The sequence below is a fragment of the Ictidomys tridecemlineatus genome, chromosome 11 (assembly GCF_052094955.1).
Source record: "Ictidomys tridecemlineatus isolate mIctTri1 chromosome 11, mIctTri1.hap1, whole genome shotgun sequence".
Taxonomy (NCBI): Eukaryota; Metazoa; Chordata; class Mammalia; order Rodentia; family Sciuridae; genus Ictidomys; species Ictidomys tridecemlineatus.
The window spans coordinates 51,585,406-51,605,807 of NC_135487.1; the positions used below are offsets into that span (position 1 = coordinate 51,585,406).

General features: G+C 33.5%; 1 protein-coding gene across 5 annotated transcripts in view; it reads left to right on the plus strand.

The window, feature by feature from the left end:
• The window catches only part of Pde4b (phosphodiesterase 4B), a 513,928-nt gene that overhangs the window by 163,827 nt on the left and 329,699 nt on the right, over positions 1-20,402 (plus strand). Inside the window, exon 1 of one of the 5 annotated variants that reach the window (XM_005332387.5) lies at positions 7,179-7,716. The exons of the other annotated variants lie outside the window; for them this stretch is intronic. Within the exon in view, the coding sequence (XP_005332444.2) occupies positions 7,481-7,716 (236 nt within the window). The 5' untranslated portion in view covers positions 7,179-7,480. Of the gene's footprint in view, positions 1-7,178; positions 7,717-20,402 lie in introns of those variants that run through there. 5 annotated transcript variants of the gene reach the window in all.

Genomic DNA, 20,402 nt, shown 5'->3' on the forward strand with positions numbered 1-20,402 from the left:
TAATAAATTTGAAAATTCAAAGACATTGTGCTGAGTGAACAAAGATGGTCTCAAAAGCTTAAATATTGTATGATTCCATTTAGCTGACACTATTGAAAAGGTACAAGTGTCACGATAGAGAACAGGTGGGGGTTTCTAGGAATTAGGGGTGACAGAAGATTGTGAATATGAAGATGTAACAGGAGAGAGGTTTCTTGGAGATGAAATAACTATTCTACATCCTCATTGTGGTAGTGATTGCATGAATCCACACCTGTGTTAGATTTTATAGAACAGTGTACTGAGAGTAAGAATATAGTCAGTTTTATTTCATGATAAATTGAAACAAAACAAAGATGAAAATGTAATCAAGGAAGTGTTCTAAAATAGATTCTTTTTTAAAGTCTTTGCTATAAAGTTTAGCATGCTTACATACAAAATATCTCAATATGATTTTAAATATGCTAATATTGCATGGTTTTAGTGAAATGAAATATTTACATGCAATTAGAGTTACTTCTTAATTTTAGGATTTCATGGAAAGTCTTGATAGAAAAAAATTCTATTTTCTTCATTATAAACCAGCAAGCCATCATCATTAATGCTACTGGATTTACAAATATTTCTTTTTTAAAAATATTTTCTAACAGACATTTTACTTTTCCTTTTCTTAATAACTTTATTTATTCATTTTTATGTGGTGCTGAGGATCGAACCCAGGACCTTGCATGTGCGAGGCAAGCGCTCTACTGCTGAGCCATAACCCCAGTCCCAAACAAAGATTTCTAATATAAACATATTTAAAATTAGAAAAGATGGTGGAATGAGATGGACATCATTACTCTAAGTACACGTATGAAGACACGAATGGTGTGAATATACTTTGTATACAACCAGAGATATGAAAAATTGTGCTTTATATGTGTTATATGAATTGTAATGCATTCTGCTGTCATATATAACAAATTAGAATAAAAAGAACTACAAAAATTAGCAATATATGCAGTGAATAAACAAATATTGACATTAAGTGAGGCAATTTTGATCTGACTCACTATTTCTGAAGCATTTTTTGAAATATTGTTATGTACCATTTAAAAAGTCATTAAAATATTAATTTAGGACAATCTTATTGCTGTGAAATAGTTTGCAAATGTGAATATGAAACAAATCCCTACATACTCTCTTTTCAGGAGTAATGGAATGGTTTTAATTTCATTTCATTTTCATATGTGGGTACACTCTTTCTATAATCTTCGTAGCATCACAGTAAATTAGAATTATGTAATTATTTGCCTTTGAAATCTTTAACGATGGATCAATATTGCACCATTCTTTTCTTACCTAATTCATAGAAGACTGCAGAACGATAGAACCTACTGAAAAGATAAAAGCACATGTTAGAAAAAGAGGTCTTCCCAAATATGACTTTGTTTCTAACATTAAATGCCTTTGTCCTTGATATTTTATTCATTTGAAATCACCCTCTTAGGCAATTTGCTGACAGGCTGGTATTATCTTTGGGAACTAGAGTACCCGCTTTGGTACAGTTTTTAAAATACCTACCATGGGAACAGTTTCTCTTCTTGCATTTAAGGATCTGACTCATCCTTGCTAATATAACTTGATGTTAACAATGACCTAGGAAACAAAGAGAGGAACTTCCTTAGCATTTTTCTTCTACATGATCTTCCTTCTCAGAATGTGCTTTGTGAAAGAAGCAGCTAATTACTCTGCCAATACCAGAAAAGCACTATGAGGAGAGGGTTTGGCAAGTCTATCCTACTAGTATACCACCTAATGAATAGACTACAACACCTGTATTCTACTTGTGCACTACAGTAAGGATGTGAATAACAACAATAACAATTTAAAAAAGATAGTTAAAATGATAAACATTATCTCTTGCTATAACTGGAGAAAGTGATTTTTATCCAGTTTTGTTTGATGCCCCCTCCCTTTTGTTCTTCACGGAGAAGATCAGTGATTTACTCATTCAAAGTATTAATTTAAATACTTACTATGGGGTAGGCACTGTTCTGGAGTTAGGACTATAGAAATGAGTGAACCAAAAAGTCGTTTCCCTTATAAAACTTAAATTCTAAGGGAATTAAACAGATGATTAGCAAGTAATTAAATGATATTTATTATCTTATACATGGTGACAAATACTATTGAGAAAATTAAGCCAAATAGGGGAGATTGTAGTTTTAAAGAGGGTGACTGTGTGAGGACTCATGAAGAAAGTACTATTTAGGCAAATGTTGGAAGAAGATGAGGAAGCAGTTCATGCAGATGTCTTGGGAAAAAAAGGATGCTTGAACAACCTGCTCAGTGAACAAGGTCGGTATGGCTGGGGCAGAGTGAGCTTGGGAGAGTAGAAGGAGGTTAAGTCAGAGGGGTACTTCAGATGGGGATAGGAGGGCCCATGTTGGTCCCCAAGGACTATTTTGTGACTATTCCACTGAGTTTTGAGGCATCTCTGGAGGGTTTTGAATGGGCAGTTCTTTCCTGACACTACAATTTCTAAGAAACATGTCATCATGCTTAAGCATCTACATACAGGCTTCCCTCCTCTTCCCTAGGAATCAGGTGTCATTACTAAGAGGTGCAGGTTGTAAGTGATTTTTTTTTTTTGGAGCGCCAATTCACTAATGATGAGTGATTGCGTAGCATCATATGGATAAATGTGAAGCATTCACATCATTTTATAAAGACAGCATGGTAGATATTGTTAGACTCAGGATACCTAGTTCTTGTGAAGATAAACTGCCAGTGGTCTGACTAGAGCACTCTGGAAGTGTATGTTTCCTTGCCTGTCCCATTAGTGGTGTTCTCTTATGATAATATTGTGTAGCATTGGTGAAGTATAACAGAATGGATGCTATAATAAGAGTGGGAAGACCTGGGTTTGATTATTGCATCAACTCCTTAATAGCTATATAATTTTTTATTTTGTTGTTCTTATCTGAAAGTGGACAAAATAATGTACATCAATAGCTATTGAATGCCTGCTGTCTGCCAGACTGTCTCACATACTAGAAATACAGACTCAGCCCAGCCCTGAAGGATCTCACAATATAAAGAAGTCAAATCAACAATTTCAACTGTATTTGTCTGAGATGTTTAGGAAGGTCAAATGAAAACAATTCTTGGAATGCTTGTTGCCATGTCTATACCCAGTAGGTCTGTACTAAATGTAAGTTATATCTCCATAACCCTTTATTGTGGGAGCGGATAGTGATGGGGATTCAACCCAGTGAAATTGAAACCTGGCCTTTGAGTGAAACCTGGCCTCAGGTTTCAACCACTGAGCAACACTGCCAGCCCCATAATCCCTTTCATTCTTGAGATTTCTCAGTTAATGTGTTTTCCCGAGATGTCTAAATAACCATTTTCATTCAGTTGATGTTATATAACATCAATCATATTAGAATAATCCTTTAGCTCAGTTTCTTAAAACTGAAATAGAAAAATTGGGAGAAGTTGTGATCTGCAGTGATGTGTAAAGCCATGTATTTGTTTTATATGGTGGCTGGTGTTCATTCATACTCATTACATTGCCTTTGACTGAAGAAAGGGCATTTAAGTGTCTTTAATTGAATAGAGCCTCATGGCAGTACTCAGATGATATTTATTTTAGCAAAAAGGAACTAGACAGTGAAATAATATCATTAATAATTTACTTGTTAATATTGATAGTCTTAAATCTATTCCCTTTTTTAGAAACTTCTGAATAAATTCTGTCTTCTCAAATATCCTGCTTTGCATTTGCAGTACATGAGAGTAATGTTATTTTGAAGTCAGTGTTATACAGGTAAAATATCATTACAAACTACAGTTTTATGTTTGTAAAATGCTTTAGTTTTATGAGAGTTTAAAAATTCCAACTCAGAGAAAATGTATTCCAATTCAATCTTTAAAGTTCAATGGATACTAAATATAAAGAGAATGTAATTATTTTCATCTTAACTGATTTTATTACAAAGCTGTTGACTTTTAAAAACATTTTAAACCATAATATTATGTTCTTACTACAAATTTATAATTGTCTTTGCTTATAATTAATTGGCTTTCCTTTTCACTTTAGCAAAATGGAATGTTTTCAATCTTCATAATATTTGTTAGTAATACATTATTTGATTGTTATTGACTATAATTTCATTTAAAATTTTAATATTATTTTATTATGATAAATTCTTGATTCTTATTGCTTTGATAGAAGATGGATATTGGAATTTTCATTATTTAATACTAAGACATAGCTATAGTTAGAATTCTCAAATAATTCATAGGGAAAATATTTGTACACTGATAAACTGAGAATTATTCATTCCTCCTTTTGAAGTGACAAGTGCCAAGGATTATATATGGATAGGAAGGTTTTTCGCTTTACTTGTTAGCTCCTTCCTGGATACTACACAGGGGCCCATAAACTCTGTTTTCTGTCCTGTTCTCTTCAAAACAGTATTTTTTTTTTTTGCTAAAAATTTCAGGCCGTTTTCTTTTACTGTGCTTTTGTTTACTTTTTCTTAGCATCTCCTTCTTCTTGCCTTATTGACTCATTTTTGATATTAGCATTTGACTATGTTCCCCTCTCCCCCAACTTTGGCATTTTGATTCGGGAAACAAACTTTCATGCATTTACCTGTCAACATGCATTGTTTTATTCCCATCAGTGATAAAGAATTCAGATTTTTGCACTGTTTGACTATCTTTTTAATTTTATATTTCAGTGAACTGTCTTTGATACTCCTGAATATTTTTTAGAATTAAGGTTAATGGACTTTCCATATTTGTGAGAACCTTAGTTCTTAGGATGATTCTAAAATCATCTTTAACTGGGACATTGGAATAGGATGTAAGGTGGGAACAATGATGTGGAGTGTCACACAATATCTCATGAATTGGCAATAAGGATGGCAAGGTATATAATGGCACTGTTATTTTGCTTTCGATGAGTTTACATCAGCATTTTCTGTTATGAATCCCAGTTTCTACATATAACTAGATCTGCATTGTGACAATTGCCATAATATTTTTGGAAAGAAATCCCTAAAATACTCACTGTATTTTGGCAGCTTTGAAAAGTAAATATGAAAAGTAGCTTTAGTGAGTTCAAATTGATATTTTATTTTTATTATTAAATCACTTTAAGTAATAGCAGAATCACATTATCTCATGTCCCAATTTTCAGTCCTATTTTTGTTGGGGATGAGTGTCAAATTGACTTTTCATAATACAGCAAATAGTAGGTAGCATCAGCCATATCTTCTCCCATGATATTATTAATAACATGTCTTCTCAAATAGGACAGTTAAAATATTTCCATATATTAAAAAAATATACACTAGGATCTGTTTGGCCAAAATCACAACTTTGTTATTGGATTAATGGCAATGTGTAAATCAATGGAAATGTAACTGATGTAACCGATGTGATTCAACAATCTGTATACGGGGTAATAATGGAAGTTCATAACCATTCTGAATCAAATTGTGAAACATGATATATTAAGAAAGATGTAATGTTTTAAAAACAACAACAACAACAAAAAATAAATTAAAAAAAAAGAGCATTCAATTTGGAATCAGAAAACCTGAGCCTTAGATTTGGTTGTGACATCAACTCAGTATGACTTTGCATAGGTCACTTAGTTCTCTTAACTGTTTCCCTGCTTTGGAATGAGGAGATGAACCAAGTGGTCACTAGGATTCAACACAAGTCTAAAATTCCATGATTATGTTTTTATTCATAATGTATTCTAGTTAATTATTGGAATATATTTTTTATTAGTTGCTCAAGAAAATACAATGATCTTGACATATCATACATTTGATTCAAATGGGGTATGAATATTGATAAGCTTTCCCAAGGTAGTGCCTGCTAAAATTGGAAGTTTAAGCCTTTCCTATTAAGCTTGAACCACTTCCCCATGATCTGGTGTGGGATGATTGTCCTATGTGTAGGTGATGATCTGCTCTTACTTAGACTGTGAGATATTTAGCATGTTTTAAGACAGAGTATAATCTGACATATATGAATGATTTTATGAGAGTGGAAGACCTTACCCATTAGTAGAGCAAATGAATGTCTTCCTTTTTCACCTAAATTGTACTATGAATCATCCCTTTCCTTTCAATCCTGCTTTCTAGCCCGAGTCTGCTTTGTCAGATTTATTTGAGATCAGGGTGGTCCTGGTGACAATCATTACTGGTATAGACATTTCACAACATTTAGAAACTTCAAGCACCATGATATATATTGTTTCTATGTAAATTTGCTTTTTAAAGTATAGAAGCTGCATGCCAGTACTAAATAAAATGTCAAGTTATAATGATCTGCTTTTGGACTTGAGATGTATTTTGGACTCCCCTGTCCATATGTGTCACTTACAGTCCTTGTGAACACAGTGCGCACACGTCTCAAGTAGGCATATAACCACCTACCTGCACACTCACCAACACATATGTGGTGGCTGACTTTGGACTCCCACTTTAACTGGGAGCACTCATTTTCTCAGTTGTTTCCTGCAGTTCAGTTGTGGAAGCTTTGCCTTTATACTCAACATAGAGTGGCTGCTGTGGACAACAATGAGCTTAAACAGAAGAATGAGAGTAATGTTTATTGGAATAAAAATTAGGCTTGAAATTCCTTGGGGGAAGGAACCAAATCTAATGTTTTCTTGTTCACTGACATTTTTTATATTGATGCTGTTCTGGCTCTTTTAGAGAAGGGAGGGAAAAAAAAATCAGCAAATGAGCTCTTTGAATCAGAAATGGAATTTAGAAGGCTGTTTTATCGAGGCTTTTTGACAATCCTTGATTTATTCTGTTCGTACTGTGATGAGAAGAGTAGCCTCACACGTTTTGTGAAAAATCTTAGAGATGGAGGATGTTTTTAAGGGGGAAACAGAGAGCAGTTGTTTAAATAATCTTGGGCCAATAGCATTTGGTAGGTGGAGTTACTGTTGTGTGCATTACAGAGCAAGATAATTCTGAATGAAGACTTTAAACATTTCACATGCTGGACGGATTCTAGTTCTGTTCTTTGTGCAAATAAGTGACTAGGTGACTAACTGGGTTTGGCTTACTATCGGGTAGTGGATGCAGCTCATTTGATAAGATTTTAAAAAAATACATGTGAAGGATTTATCAGGAGCCCTTATGAATATTTCATGAGTTGATATATTCAGCTGAATGAATTCAGTGAGTGTCAGTGTGTAGCTTGCAGACAAACCTCATCCACAAGGAGGCTACTGACATAGGAAGCACTTTGGCGCATTTTCAGAGGCAAAGCCAGCCTGATAAAGCTCCTTGTGACAGCCTGACTTGCCATTCTTCGAGTGTGCTGCTCTTGCTCTGAGCAGCTCCAACCTTGGAGCCACAGCTTCCCAAATTAAAGAGTTTGCAGACTTATCAGCCTTTTAACCTACAGCAGTGTCTCTGCTATGTTTGAGGGGTTTGCTTTGGATGGTGAAAGCTAGCACTCCATACAAGACATGACAGCAAAAAATTCTTCAAAGGAACTTACTGCTTCTGAGTCTGAGGTTTGCATTAAGACTTTCAAGGAGCAAATGCACTTAGAACTTGAGCTTCCAAGACTACCGGGAAACAGACCTACATCTCCCAAAATTTCTCCACGCAGTTCGCCAAGGAACTCACCATGCTTTTTCAGAAAGTTGCTGGTGAATAAAAGCATCCGGCAGCGTCGTCGCTTCACTGTGGCTCATACATGGTAAGACAGGGCATAGAGGTATCTCTAGTGCTTTTCATATTCATTAGCAGCCGTGGTTTAGAAATGTTGGAAATGGGAACGTTTTGAGTTTTGTTCCAAATAGCACAAGTGTGAAATGAATGGAGAGACCGGGTCAGCTGAAGAAATCATAAATGCACTGTGTGCTAAATTGTCATGGTGCTACCTGCTGTTTCCAAATGAAATGTGTCTCTAACTGTAGAGATTCCTTAAAATTGCTGCTTATAAAAATATGTAGCTAGTTCTAGATTCATGCAGTAATAAAGGAGTTTTTAGAAGTGAGATTTTTGTTTAGACTCTGTTAAAGTGATAGGTGACTTTTTTTTGTTTGTTCTGTGGTTATTGATGATTTTGTAATAGTATATTTTGGATACTAGAATGAATATTTTCATATTAGTTCTAATTTATTTGTTAAAAGGATACATAAAGTCCAACTTAAGCTATAAGATTCCCATATTTTATAGTGTACAAGCCCCTGAGTTTTTGATTTATTGACTTTTATCGTTGCACTACTTAAGGAAAGGAAAACTAAGTTACTACTTCTGAATTGCACAGTTAATTACTTTTATTTATGATTCCAAATTGCTGCTATGTTTAAGAACCTGTTGTTTTAGAAAGTTAACTTAAAATTTATAATGTTTTGAAAATGCCAAGTAAATAAATTCAGGAACCCTCTGCAAATATTGCACCCAGCTTGCCACCTTGAATATATGTGCTACAAGAAATGTAAATACAGTAGAATGATTTCCTTAAACCAGCCTGATAATGTCATGTAAGGAAAAGCACAGTGAAATTAAATAACCTGGACTTGTAAAATCTAGGCCATTTCAGATTTCTTTGAAGGATATATTTTCTTTCAGATCAAGGTACCCTTCAAAACTAATTATGTGTCCTTCAGTTTTATTTAATAGGGACCATAGCATTAAAGGGAGCTGGTGCCTCTTAAAGGCAATTCTAACACATTGATTTTGTGTCTGCACACTAGATTGCCAATCAGCATCACAAACTGAGGATATCTGATTTTCAAAAATTAATATTCACTTGAATTGTTTTCTACTCATCTGAAATGTTGGTCTGCCTAAGCTACTGCATGGCATATTGGCAAATTAAAGTTACCCATAGAAAGATGTAGCTTGCTTTTGATGAACACCACATGGTTTGCCAATGTGTACTTTACTTGGCTAAATATGATATGGTTATTCTTGTTTTCTGACTGTAGACTGTTATGTATCTGTTTGCTTTTTAGGGGAGTTTTTTAAACATCTCCTTGATGAATTAAATCTTATTATTTTAGAATATGTGATTACTTTTTCAAAACCTACTGATGGTGATAGCATTTGTAGAAAGAGAAGGTTTATAATAAAAGTATGTACTGATTCAAAGAAATCCTCTTTCTCATACTTTACCCCTAACAAGATGTGTATTTTCAAGTAGTTTGTTGAGTAGTAGTATAACTGAATAGGGTAAGATAAATAGAGTATTCCTTATTAGTTCTCATGAAAGGAACATATATAGAAAATATGTAATTGATTAATATGTGCATATGCCTTACTACTCAAATGAATATTTAACCATTAAATGATGGTAAATCTTTAAAAAACTGTGGTAATATTTTCCTTAAGATAGTTTCAATTCTTGAGTATAATAATGTGACCTTTCTTTTTCTTAGAATAGATTTTTTTTTGATGTGCTAGGAACAGAGAGCTATAAATACTGGTGTTTCTTTTCTTTTCAAAATAACCCAAATTTTAGAATGATTAAAGAGCCAGTTTTACTCATGCATTATACAAATTTTCTTGCTGCAAGTTGCAAAAAGAACAATTTAATGATATCTTGAGGTAACTTATGCTAATAAAATGATCCTCTTTTAGGTGAGTTAAAACAAAATTTTCCACAATTCCCAAAAAAGAAAGCACATAACTTTGGTATAGTGAACCATAGTATAGGCTTGAAGAATTCATTAATCATCGAACTTATAAAATAACTTCAGTTATGACTATGATTCATTTTCATCCTTTTTCCCCTCATAATCATATACTCCCCTTCTTATGTTTCTTAGTGAAGCTCTATCACAGTTTGCTTCCAGCTCCTGATTAAGTTATCCTTTATATTTATTTCTATTGTTTTATATCTGACTAAGTGCTTAACAGTTTTCAAGTTAACTTTCATAAAGCAAGCAATAAAAATCTCTTTTTGGAAAATAGGCATATATCTTATCTATTTGAATAATTTCTTTCCAAATATTAAAAGTTATGTGCTGCTTTTTTGCATATCATATGAAATAGTTACACAAGGAAATAAAAGCATAAGTACTTTATTTTTTGTCTCTTTGTCATAAAGAAGTGTAACCAGCCTTTTATGATCAACGATTGGTATTTTCCAAACCATCCATTTAAGTTAGAAATTCCAAGATATGCACTTAGAAGTCTCTAAAAACATGTTATTACTTTACAGTAGACAGTAGGCTTCTTTTAAGGGAATTGGATTGTTTTGATTCCAGCATCAAAATTAAAGTAATTTTCATGATGAAGCTAAACAATGCAGAGGATGCAGTTTATATCTTAATCCACTAGACAGTTTTTTAAAATCTTGATTTATTTGTAGATTTCATATTTTGGTTAGATGAATGTGTAGTCCTGGTTTGAGAACCCAAGTTATGAAGTATGGACTAATGGCGGCAGATGTGGGAAACATTTGTGAAATTCTAACTCTTCGATTATTTTTAAAATATCTGAAGAAATATAGATATTCAATGTATTGTTACAATCAGAATATTTATACAATCCCAAATCTGGAAGGGATTTGGGTGATTATCTCACTGCTTCCTTTTTCCCTTAGATAGAGCCACAATTACTCCATCTTTGACATAGGGAAATCTGCTCTACTTTTAGGATGGGAGAGAAAACATTTTTGCATCCTTCCTTAGTACATACACACTTTTACTATTTCATAGTCTAGATATTGGAAAATCCTCCCTCATGTTAACCTATATAATTTTTATGTAATATATAATCTATTTCCACCCCCCTCAGTAGATATTAAGAAAAGATTTGTAAGAACCTGCATGAATCTGAAACTCATTATCAACTGGTCCTAGAATTTTCTTTTTTATTCACTTAACTTACAGAATTGAACCCTGCTATGAACATGAAGAGCAAAAATTCTGATTTGAGCCAATTGTATTCCAACATCTAGTATAGTTTAAGTTTTTCACCAAAATGTTTGTGTTATCTCATTTAAGTTTTGTATTTCAAATTTGCTTCTTCCAGTATTACATGTTGCAGATATGAAAGGTATTCTGAATTACTTTAGCTTTTTCTAAGTATTTCAGTTCCATTAGTCATTATTTTGACTCTGAACACCACCCAGATTTCTAAATTCTTCTTTGAAATCCCCAAAGTGGATGCTCCATTCATTGTTCCAGGATGTGACAATATATAAATAAAAAAACATGTCATACACTACAAAGTATTAATGGAATGTTCTTCATTGCTGAATAGGGAGTCAGGAGATTATTGACGGAATTCTCAGGTCAGAATATTATTTATCCCTAACCCCACATCAAAGGTGACAACTTCCAAGCCATTCTACCTGAGCTGTATGGCCAGCTGCTTCGCCTTGTACTTGCTACACAGTGTCCAACTCTTTCAAACTTCCCTCCTTTAATCATGTCCCAACCTCAGTCATCACTTCTCCATGAGATAAGCTGCTGGTGATGATCTTGAATCCATCCAGGCCCCACTGCACACCTGCCCACAGTGTGCTTGAAGGGCAAATATACAGATGAGTACCATCCTCTGTCTGTCCATGCTTACATACAGGGAGTAGCTGGCGTTGGTTGGCAGTGACTGAGAGAAAAAGCTTGTATTCTTTTTCCTTTCCCTCATTTAGTTCTACCTACATCCTGAAAATCTTTTCTTGTTTTAACAAAGGTTCATGAAATGGGCTTTTGCACCTAATATTTGAATGTAAAAATATTATAGCTTATATCCTAAAGTTTAAGGCTATGTTTATACTATAAAGGAACTTATATGTGGTATGACGAAGTTGGAGTAATTGGAGGAGAATAAAAAGAAAACATATTGACTGAATATTGATTGAAGATAAACATTGGTTGAGAGCCTACTATCCTCTAGGCCTTGTCCTGGGCTTAGAAGATACAAAAGGAGAAGAAGCTTTTGCCTTCAAGGAGTTCATATAACAGCTGCAAGACACATATGCATTAATAACTAATCAATGAAGTGTGAATAATGCTATTGAAGTATAATGTTCAACATATCATTAAGCACAGAAGAAATGACTATCATTAGAAAATGAGTCAATATGTTAGGGAAGGTGAAGACAAAAGATGCCATTTATGTGGGCTCTCGAAGAATGAATAGAAGTTTTCCAAGAGAAGAGTGGGCAGGAAGGGCTTTTTTTCCCCCCCTGGTTGGAGGGAGTGCAAGGAAATAAATTACAAATGCTCTCATTTATTCAGCACTTATAAAGTGTTTGACATTGTTCTAAATGTATTTACCCATTTAATACCAATGGAAAGCCCATGTATTATGTACTACAAGTTAAGTATCCTTTATCTGAAATGTTTGGAAACAAACATTGGATTTTTTTTGGATTTTGGAATATTTGCATACCCATAATGAGCTATCTCAGGGATAGACCCAAGTCTAAACACAGAATTCACTTATGTTTCATATACATCTTACATGCATAGCCTGAAGGTAATTTTATACAATATTTTAAATAATTTTATACATGAAACAAAATTTCATGGTGTGAGATTTTCTGCTTGTGTGAGGTATCATATTGGTGTCCCCAAAGTTTCAGAATTTGGAGCATTCTGGATTTTGGAATTTTGGATTAGTGAGACTGAACCTGTATTATTATTTCTGTTTTATAGGCAAAGGAATGAACCTTAGAGAATATAAGTAATTTTCTCAGAGTTACAGAAAATGAAAGTGGCTAGACTAAGATTATACTCCAAATATGGGGAAGTGGGCATTGCTTACTGGGGTTATGGTCTAAATTGTAAGGTGAGAAATGTAGAAAATAAGACTATGCTAGTCAACCAGAGCCATACTTTGGGCTTCCAATATCAGGAACAAGACTTGGGGCTTTAGTCCAACATCAGTGGGGAGATTGCAAGGTTGAGAGAAGAGGTTGCCATAAATGGTTTTTACTTTGGAGCTGTATTTTGTAGACAGAGAAGAATGGATTGGAGGATGAGATGAGAGGCAAAGGGAGAAAGAAGAATGTGCATTTGAGAGATAATGAATTCTAATTACATCGTAAATCCCATAACATTGAAAACTGTGCTTATGACATTCTTTATGACTTAACAAATTACTGTTTATGGTAGATGGGGGGAAAGTATGTGAACTTGGTATCCCTTGGATTTATCACCTACAGCTTATGTTTTGCATTGGACTGTCTGGTATGCTACCCCCACCCCCACCCCATGTATCAAACAACCACAGCAAAGGTACATAGGAGGATGGGTACATCTTGGGAAAACCCTGTCTATTAACTCTGTCTTAATTTACTAGAAGTGCTTTATGTTATGCTTTAAATGCAGATTCCTCTTTATTCTTTCTTAAACAGGAATTATTTTAGTCCACAATTTGAATCAAATACCAGTAGAAAACTGTACTTCATATCCTGAGTCTGTTACTTTAATAAGGGCAAAAATTTTATCAGTAAGTCTGTAAATGGTATTTCTCTTGACTTTTAGTGTCCTCAAGTCCTCCATATATTGAATTTTTAAAATACTTATTGTTAAAAGGGCTTTGTAAAGTAATGGTAAAAACTCCTAGGACGAAACAAAGCCCAGGAAACTTGCCTGCTGCCTGACTGCTAAATTCTTTTATTAAAAAAATTATATTTTAGTTGAAGGTGAACGCAATACCTTTGTTTATGTGGAGCTGAGGATCGAACCCAGTGCCTCATGCATGCTAGGTAAGCTCTCTACCACTGAGCCACAACCCCAGCCCCTGACTGCTAAATTCTAAGATCCTTTTGCAAAATCCTATTTGCCTTCATTTTTGCATTCCTTCCTCTTTCATTATCTCCCAGTTTTTCTCCTTGGATTTTATAATGTTTCCTTCTATAACATCACTGTCAAGCCACAGCAACATTATGCTAGGGGCATTTAAGAGGCTCTTAGAAAAGCATCTGAAAGGCTAACTGAGGTTTATAAGGCCCTACATTGTCTGGCCTCAGGCTGACTCTGACCTCATCCCTTGTCTTCTAACTATGTGAGGCTTTCTGTTTTTCAACAAACCGAGCGTGTTTCTACCTCTGGGCCTTTGCACCTGGCTTTCTTCTGCTGGGAGGCTTTAGTACCACAGATGTTGCCATGGTTCACTCTCATATTTCCATTCAGGCTTCTACTCAATATCAAGCTAGCAAGGCCATAACTACTTCCCTCTGACCGCCCCCCTCCCCACTAAGATAGCACATTTTCACATTCTAGTGTTTTATTCTATTTTTCTTCTTGGCATTTATATTTACCTGAACATACATTACACACATGCTTCTTTGTTATATTGTTTTTCCTTTTATTGTCTTTATCTCTGCCAAATTGTAATGAGGGCATGGATTATGTCCTGTTTTCTACATCCCAGGAAACTATAAGAAAAGCTGGTATTTAAAAATTATTTATGGAAGAAAATAAAAGAGAGCATGAACATGGTTTCTTGTTTTTGGCTCTTTATTTTTATATTATATTTCCTTTAGTCTGATATGAAGGAGGAGGAAAGGAAGCTTAGTTGATGCTAATTCTACAAACATTCCCTTACGTCATCCATCTCTTAATAGCTGTGTTCCTTTTCTGCCAGTAGAACTACTCTAACTTGCTTCTTATTTTATGTTCTATGATATTGCAGATGCAGATTTAATTACAATATCTTACTAGAGGCTAAGTGTTTAACATGGTAGCCTATTTAATTAAGCCACCATGTACAAATCATACTACCTAGCCTGTAGTGCTATAAAGTCAATATTTGTCTATGGCACTGAAGAATTGTTTATTTGGTTATTCTTCATGCATCAAACAGCACAGTTGGTGCTTCAGCTCAGGAAAACTCTATGCATCTCTCATTAACTGTCTGAGTGTTAGTGTGAACAAAGAAATCTATTTGTTATTTTGACTTCTAAGTGTTTACGTATTATATATTAGAATGTTCAATTACATTTTTGCACTGATGCAACATTTATAATACTAATTCTAGCAATAGATTCAGTAATGTGAGATTTTTAATGGGATTTTCCTGGGCTTAGAAGTAAAGTCCTTGACTTGCAGATGGAGGAAAGTGTGAATGACTAACCCTAACCCTCTAGAAAAGACATGATTAGGTGTGGACTTTCACTTGGTTCCATATCATTTTTTCTGATTTGGTAGGTTGGAAACCTTTGTTGCTCCTAGGAATTTGTTTGATACAACTTGTTTGACATATTATACAATATCCTAAACTACACACAGGGTTCTATATGAATAATGCATTTAAAAAATTTAAAAATGTAACTTGTTGACTCTCTTAGATTGCTTCTTGCTAGAACTTACGCATTTTGCCTTTGAGGGAGACTAGGACTGACTGTGTTGCAAGACCTTTGTGACAGAAAATGCCTGTGACACTCTTTCACAGACAGAGGCTGTCTTGTCCTCCTCCTTCTTACAACTCAGGCTCATTGCAAAAGATCAGATTGGAAACAAAGGTGTGACTTTAAGTAGAGCTTTTTTCAAACTCTGTTTTCTGGAACATCAGTGTTTGAACATCAATGTTCTATTCCCTGTCCCGTGTCTGAGCAAAGCCACATGGAGAACTATAGAGTTGGAGAACTCCAGAGGATCCTTACATGGATTCCATGATTATTTCCATGTACTTGAAAACCACAAGTTTAAGAAAGAAATGAGTGGGGGGAAAGAAAACAGCAGTGTAGCTCTGCTTCATAGAGTTACAGAAATTTCTAGATAGTTGATAATGTTAAAATCATGTGCATCTAATATGTCCAGCAATGGCAACAGGATAAAGAAAGAGGACAGAGATATATGTGAATCAAGGAGAGGTCACTGGTAGTGAAAATATAAAATTTCCAGAAGTTGAAAGGTTAGTGCATTGAGTGCCTTTTATTTAGTTTTTTTTAATTTATTAATTATTATTATTTGTACATATTTATCTCTCTGTATCTCTGTATTTTTCTCTCTCTCTATATATATATATTTATATATACATATATATATATATATATATACACAAATATATATATTTGATTGAAGATTCAGATGAAGAGTGGTATTTTGGAGATGAAAGAGGCTAATATATATTTTAACAGTATGGAATTACTTCCATTCCAACAGTATGTTCTTATACCCAATTTAAAGAGTTTAATTCTTAACAGTGTGCTAACTTACTGGAAGTCATGAATAAATTAGTTGCCCCACTTTTTTAGACTATTGAAACAGTTATAGTGGAGGCTTAGAAGAATTCTAAGAGGATGTCTGTAAACATTCAAACTTTCCTTTTCTAAGAAAGGATGCAATTTCTTTTTCTAAAATTATTTAACTTGACCATTAGTATGGAACATTATACAGCATCCTAAACTACACACAGGGTTTTATTATTATATAATTAATTTTTTTTAATTGTAGATGGACACAATGTCTTTATTTATTTATTTTTATGTGGTGCTAAGGATCAAACCCAGTACCTCACACTTGCAAGGCAAGCACTCTGCCACTGAACTATAGCCCCAGCCCCTATTATTGTATAAATTTGATGTCATCTTGAATTTTATTTTTTACTATTGACCATTTTCATGCCACTTTATCTAGAGTCAAGGAAACTAGGTTGTGTATCAGTATTTTCTCTGTACTATTACATTAAAGATAGTCAACTAACTGTCTTAAACTTCAATACTTTCATTTACAAAATGAATAAAATAAACTTATGTTCAAATAGTTTTAAATATTAATTTAATTTTAAAAACATACCTGTCTAGCCAGCTATCTCTCTCTTGAGATAATGAAGTACTTAGCATAATACTTCAAGTATTATAAGTCACATAATATATGTTGCTGTTTAATTATATTACTGAATCTCTAAACATTAACAAACATGCACAGTATTGTCAGATTTGATTGACAAGCAAGAATTCATTTTTATTTTTTGAAAAGTATCTTTGTGTATGAAATGTGCCAATTTGAAAGAGTCAAAGTGCACATGGGTTTGTAAAGAAGTAATTTATAATGTCCAGACTGTGACCATTCAGTATACTGGAGAAACACAATTATCATTCATTTACTGTTAAGTAAAATAGCATCCTAATGAGCCAAGCTAAATCATACAAAAATGCACTAATTTTCAGAAGCCCCAATGTGAATACCTTATATCTCCAATAGGAAACTTCATAGCTTTGTTTCGCTATCATCAATATATTTTTTTAAAAAAATATTATTATCCACTGTGTGAAAGAGATATGGTGAGAACCACTTTGATGTCAGTCCATCCCATTGCACCAACAAACTTGAAAGCAAAAGAAAAAACAAAACAAGAAGATGTCTTGTCTATTTCAGGATCCCACATATAAAAGCCAATATAGATTCAGTGAACAAATGCCTGGGAAGAATTCCAGTGTCATCAAAAACTCATTTATCTCAAAATGTCTTCTTGCCATCCTTTCTATTCCTCTACAAAATTAATAAGCTCTAACGGTTGCAGTTCACAGGACCTTAAAGTGCTTTTGTGGCTTATTTGTCCATAATTACCCCAGCAGTTCATACGGGAAACCTTTATCTCACCATCATGACTTTTTATGCCTCTTAAAGAGAGATCCGAAAAGACAGAACACATAAACGTTGAGCACCAAGGTTCTCTTGCAGGTGTCTTAACGGCCCAAGACTTTCCCCTGAGATTTATACTTTAATCCATATGCAAATTTTAATTTTATGGGGATAACTGTGGCCTTTGCCCTCACCAGTCAGCCTACTTAGCCAGATGTGAGCTTATCCCTAAAATAGAGTGTGTCTCTAGCATGCTCATGTTTACCAAAACAACATAGGGACTTCAGGAAGCCAGGTGGTGTGGTCCTAAGAGTATAGCATTTGAATTCCAACTTCACATTTTACTAGACACAAGGTTTTAGGCAAAACATTTAGTCTAACTTAGTTCCTCTTTCTGCATCTGCAAATTATAAATATACTACCTATATCTCAGTAGATTAAATGAAGTAATGTTGGTAAAATGACTGGTACAATCCATGGCCCAATGACAGGTAACCAGCAGACATTAGTTCATGAATGTACATAGACATTATGATCTCATTTAAAAGTATATGTAACATAAATTAACTAAATATTTTATATGCCATAGTTTAATTAAATAAGCTTTGATTGAGCAATTGTAGTAATCCTAAAATCACTCTTTTTAGACCACTCAGATGTGACTTAGCTTCATAAGATATTACTTTGTCCTAAAGCTCATATTAAAATTTAGTTAAAGTCCAGTGAAATTTCAAAAACTAAAAAAATTTAAAAACATGTTATAAAGAATTTTTTTCTATGTATAAATTATTTTCATTCTTCACAGAGATAATTGTAAATGACTTTGGCCATATATAATAATCTTTCTTCTTTAAAATTCTACTTATCTTCTTGAATATTCTTCATTAATAAAACTAGTATCAATGAAACATTATTTCTTTAAGTAAATGGCAATAAATTTCTACTAAACTAAAAAAAAAAAGTCTTTTCAAAGTATTAAAATGTTTTAGGTTGTTTTTCCTAGTGAGTTGAATCTAACCTCCCCTTGACCTGTTTATATAAGAAAGTTTATTCCTGAGGCATTGGAAAAGCACCTCGGATCTAGAGAGTCAAATATCTAGACATGCATCCTGGTGCTACCATTCACAAAGTGTTTTTTTTTTTTTTTTTTTTTTTTTTTTTTACATATTTTTACTTTTTGAGAGGGGAAGGGGAACTTATTTACTCTTTGGGTGCTTCAATTTCCTACTCAGTAAATTAAAGATAAACGGTAATGATTATTTCTCTTATTATGATATTTACAAATATTGTTGAAAACATGGGTGCAGGAAGATAAATTTACTGGACAGAAAATAATGATGAACTATTAGTAATTGTTTAAAAAGCAATGTACTACACTTCAATACTGCAAGTGTATTTGGGTTTTATGTGTAGAACATTCTGTTAATAAACATTTTCAATACCTTAATCATTGTGCAGATTTATTTTATGAAAGGCAAATGGAATTTCTACTGTATGATTCCACTTAAGTAAGAGACTGTGTGGAGACAGGAGTGAGACTAAATGGTACTTTTGGACCTTATCTACCTCCAAGGGACTTTATATCATTCTCATACTTCCTGCAGAAAGATAATAACAAGTTCATATGAGCAATATGTACTGCAGTGAAAGTTGTAGTTAACCTTTATCTGGATGACTTTACAACATTTAAATCAAATTGCTCTTTATTTCTTGGTCATTTCCAAGAATATTCAAGGATGAGAGCAGGAAAATAAAGGTTATTTCTTCTCTTTTGACAAAGACTTCCTTTTCACATTATCTTTGATCAGCCTGATTCTTCTCCTAGGAATTTAAAGGCAGATAACAGTGATATCTTTAAGACATGGGATTGTATTTAAATGAACTGGTATGTTACTGAAAAATAGTCCCTCGAATAAACTCAAAACTTAGTGACAGTGAAAAATAAAATACTTTGAGGCTTTTACAAGAATTGTTCCAGGCTTCTGGTTGTCTAAATTAATAAAAGTAGGATTTTTAGAAACCTATCTGGAAATTGTAGATTAAATTAAGCAGCTGCTTTGCCTGAATACAACTTTGCAAGGTCTAATATTTTGAAGGAGCTATCTTCACAAGCACAATGCTTGCTTGGAATTCAAGGGATTTGAGTTTTAATGCCAGCTTAATTCTGAATGTCTTGGGAGCCTGTACACATATATTTTCTGCTAGTAACTATTTTGTCAATTGGGACTGGTAATTATACTGTACCTCCCTTACCTTATGAATTTTGGTATGAATATTCAATACCAATGTTTATGGGGTGGTCTGGTTTTCTGCAAAGTAAAATGACAGAGGCATTTAGAAGAAAAAGAAAAACTTCTTAAAAATATTTATACATATTCACTTTTTAAAAATATCTTAGCTTTAAAATATATTAGTAAATTTTATATTTTATGTGAATCTTAGAAATGTTTTTGCCATGTACTCTGTATGGTAAGAAGTTTGTGTTTAGGGCTTCTTAGAGTGTTGCTGCATTTTTGCTCATTAGTACTTACTCAAAGGTTAAACCCCAGATGGACGTTCCATAGTGAGTTAACTTTGATGTTTGGCTTGCATTTTCACTTTTTTAAAAAATGATTTTTAAATTTTTAAGTGATACATAAAAACATGAAAGTTGTGCATATTAATGGGTTACCATGTCATGTTTCAACACATGTAAACATTACATAGTAATGTTTCAATCATGTTAAATATGTTTATCTCTTCATTTATCATTTTTTAATGGTGAAAACTTTGAAAATACTGTTTAATTTGAAATGTAGAATGCATTATTGTTATCTATAGTCACACTACATGCAGTAGTGCATCAGAACCTCTTGCTTTTATATAGCCCATTACCTAATGATAAATGCCA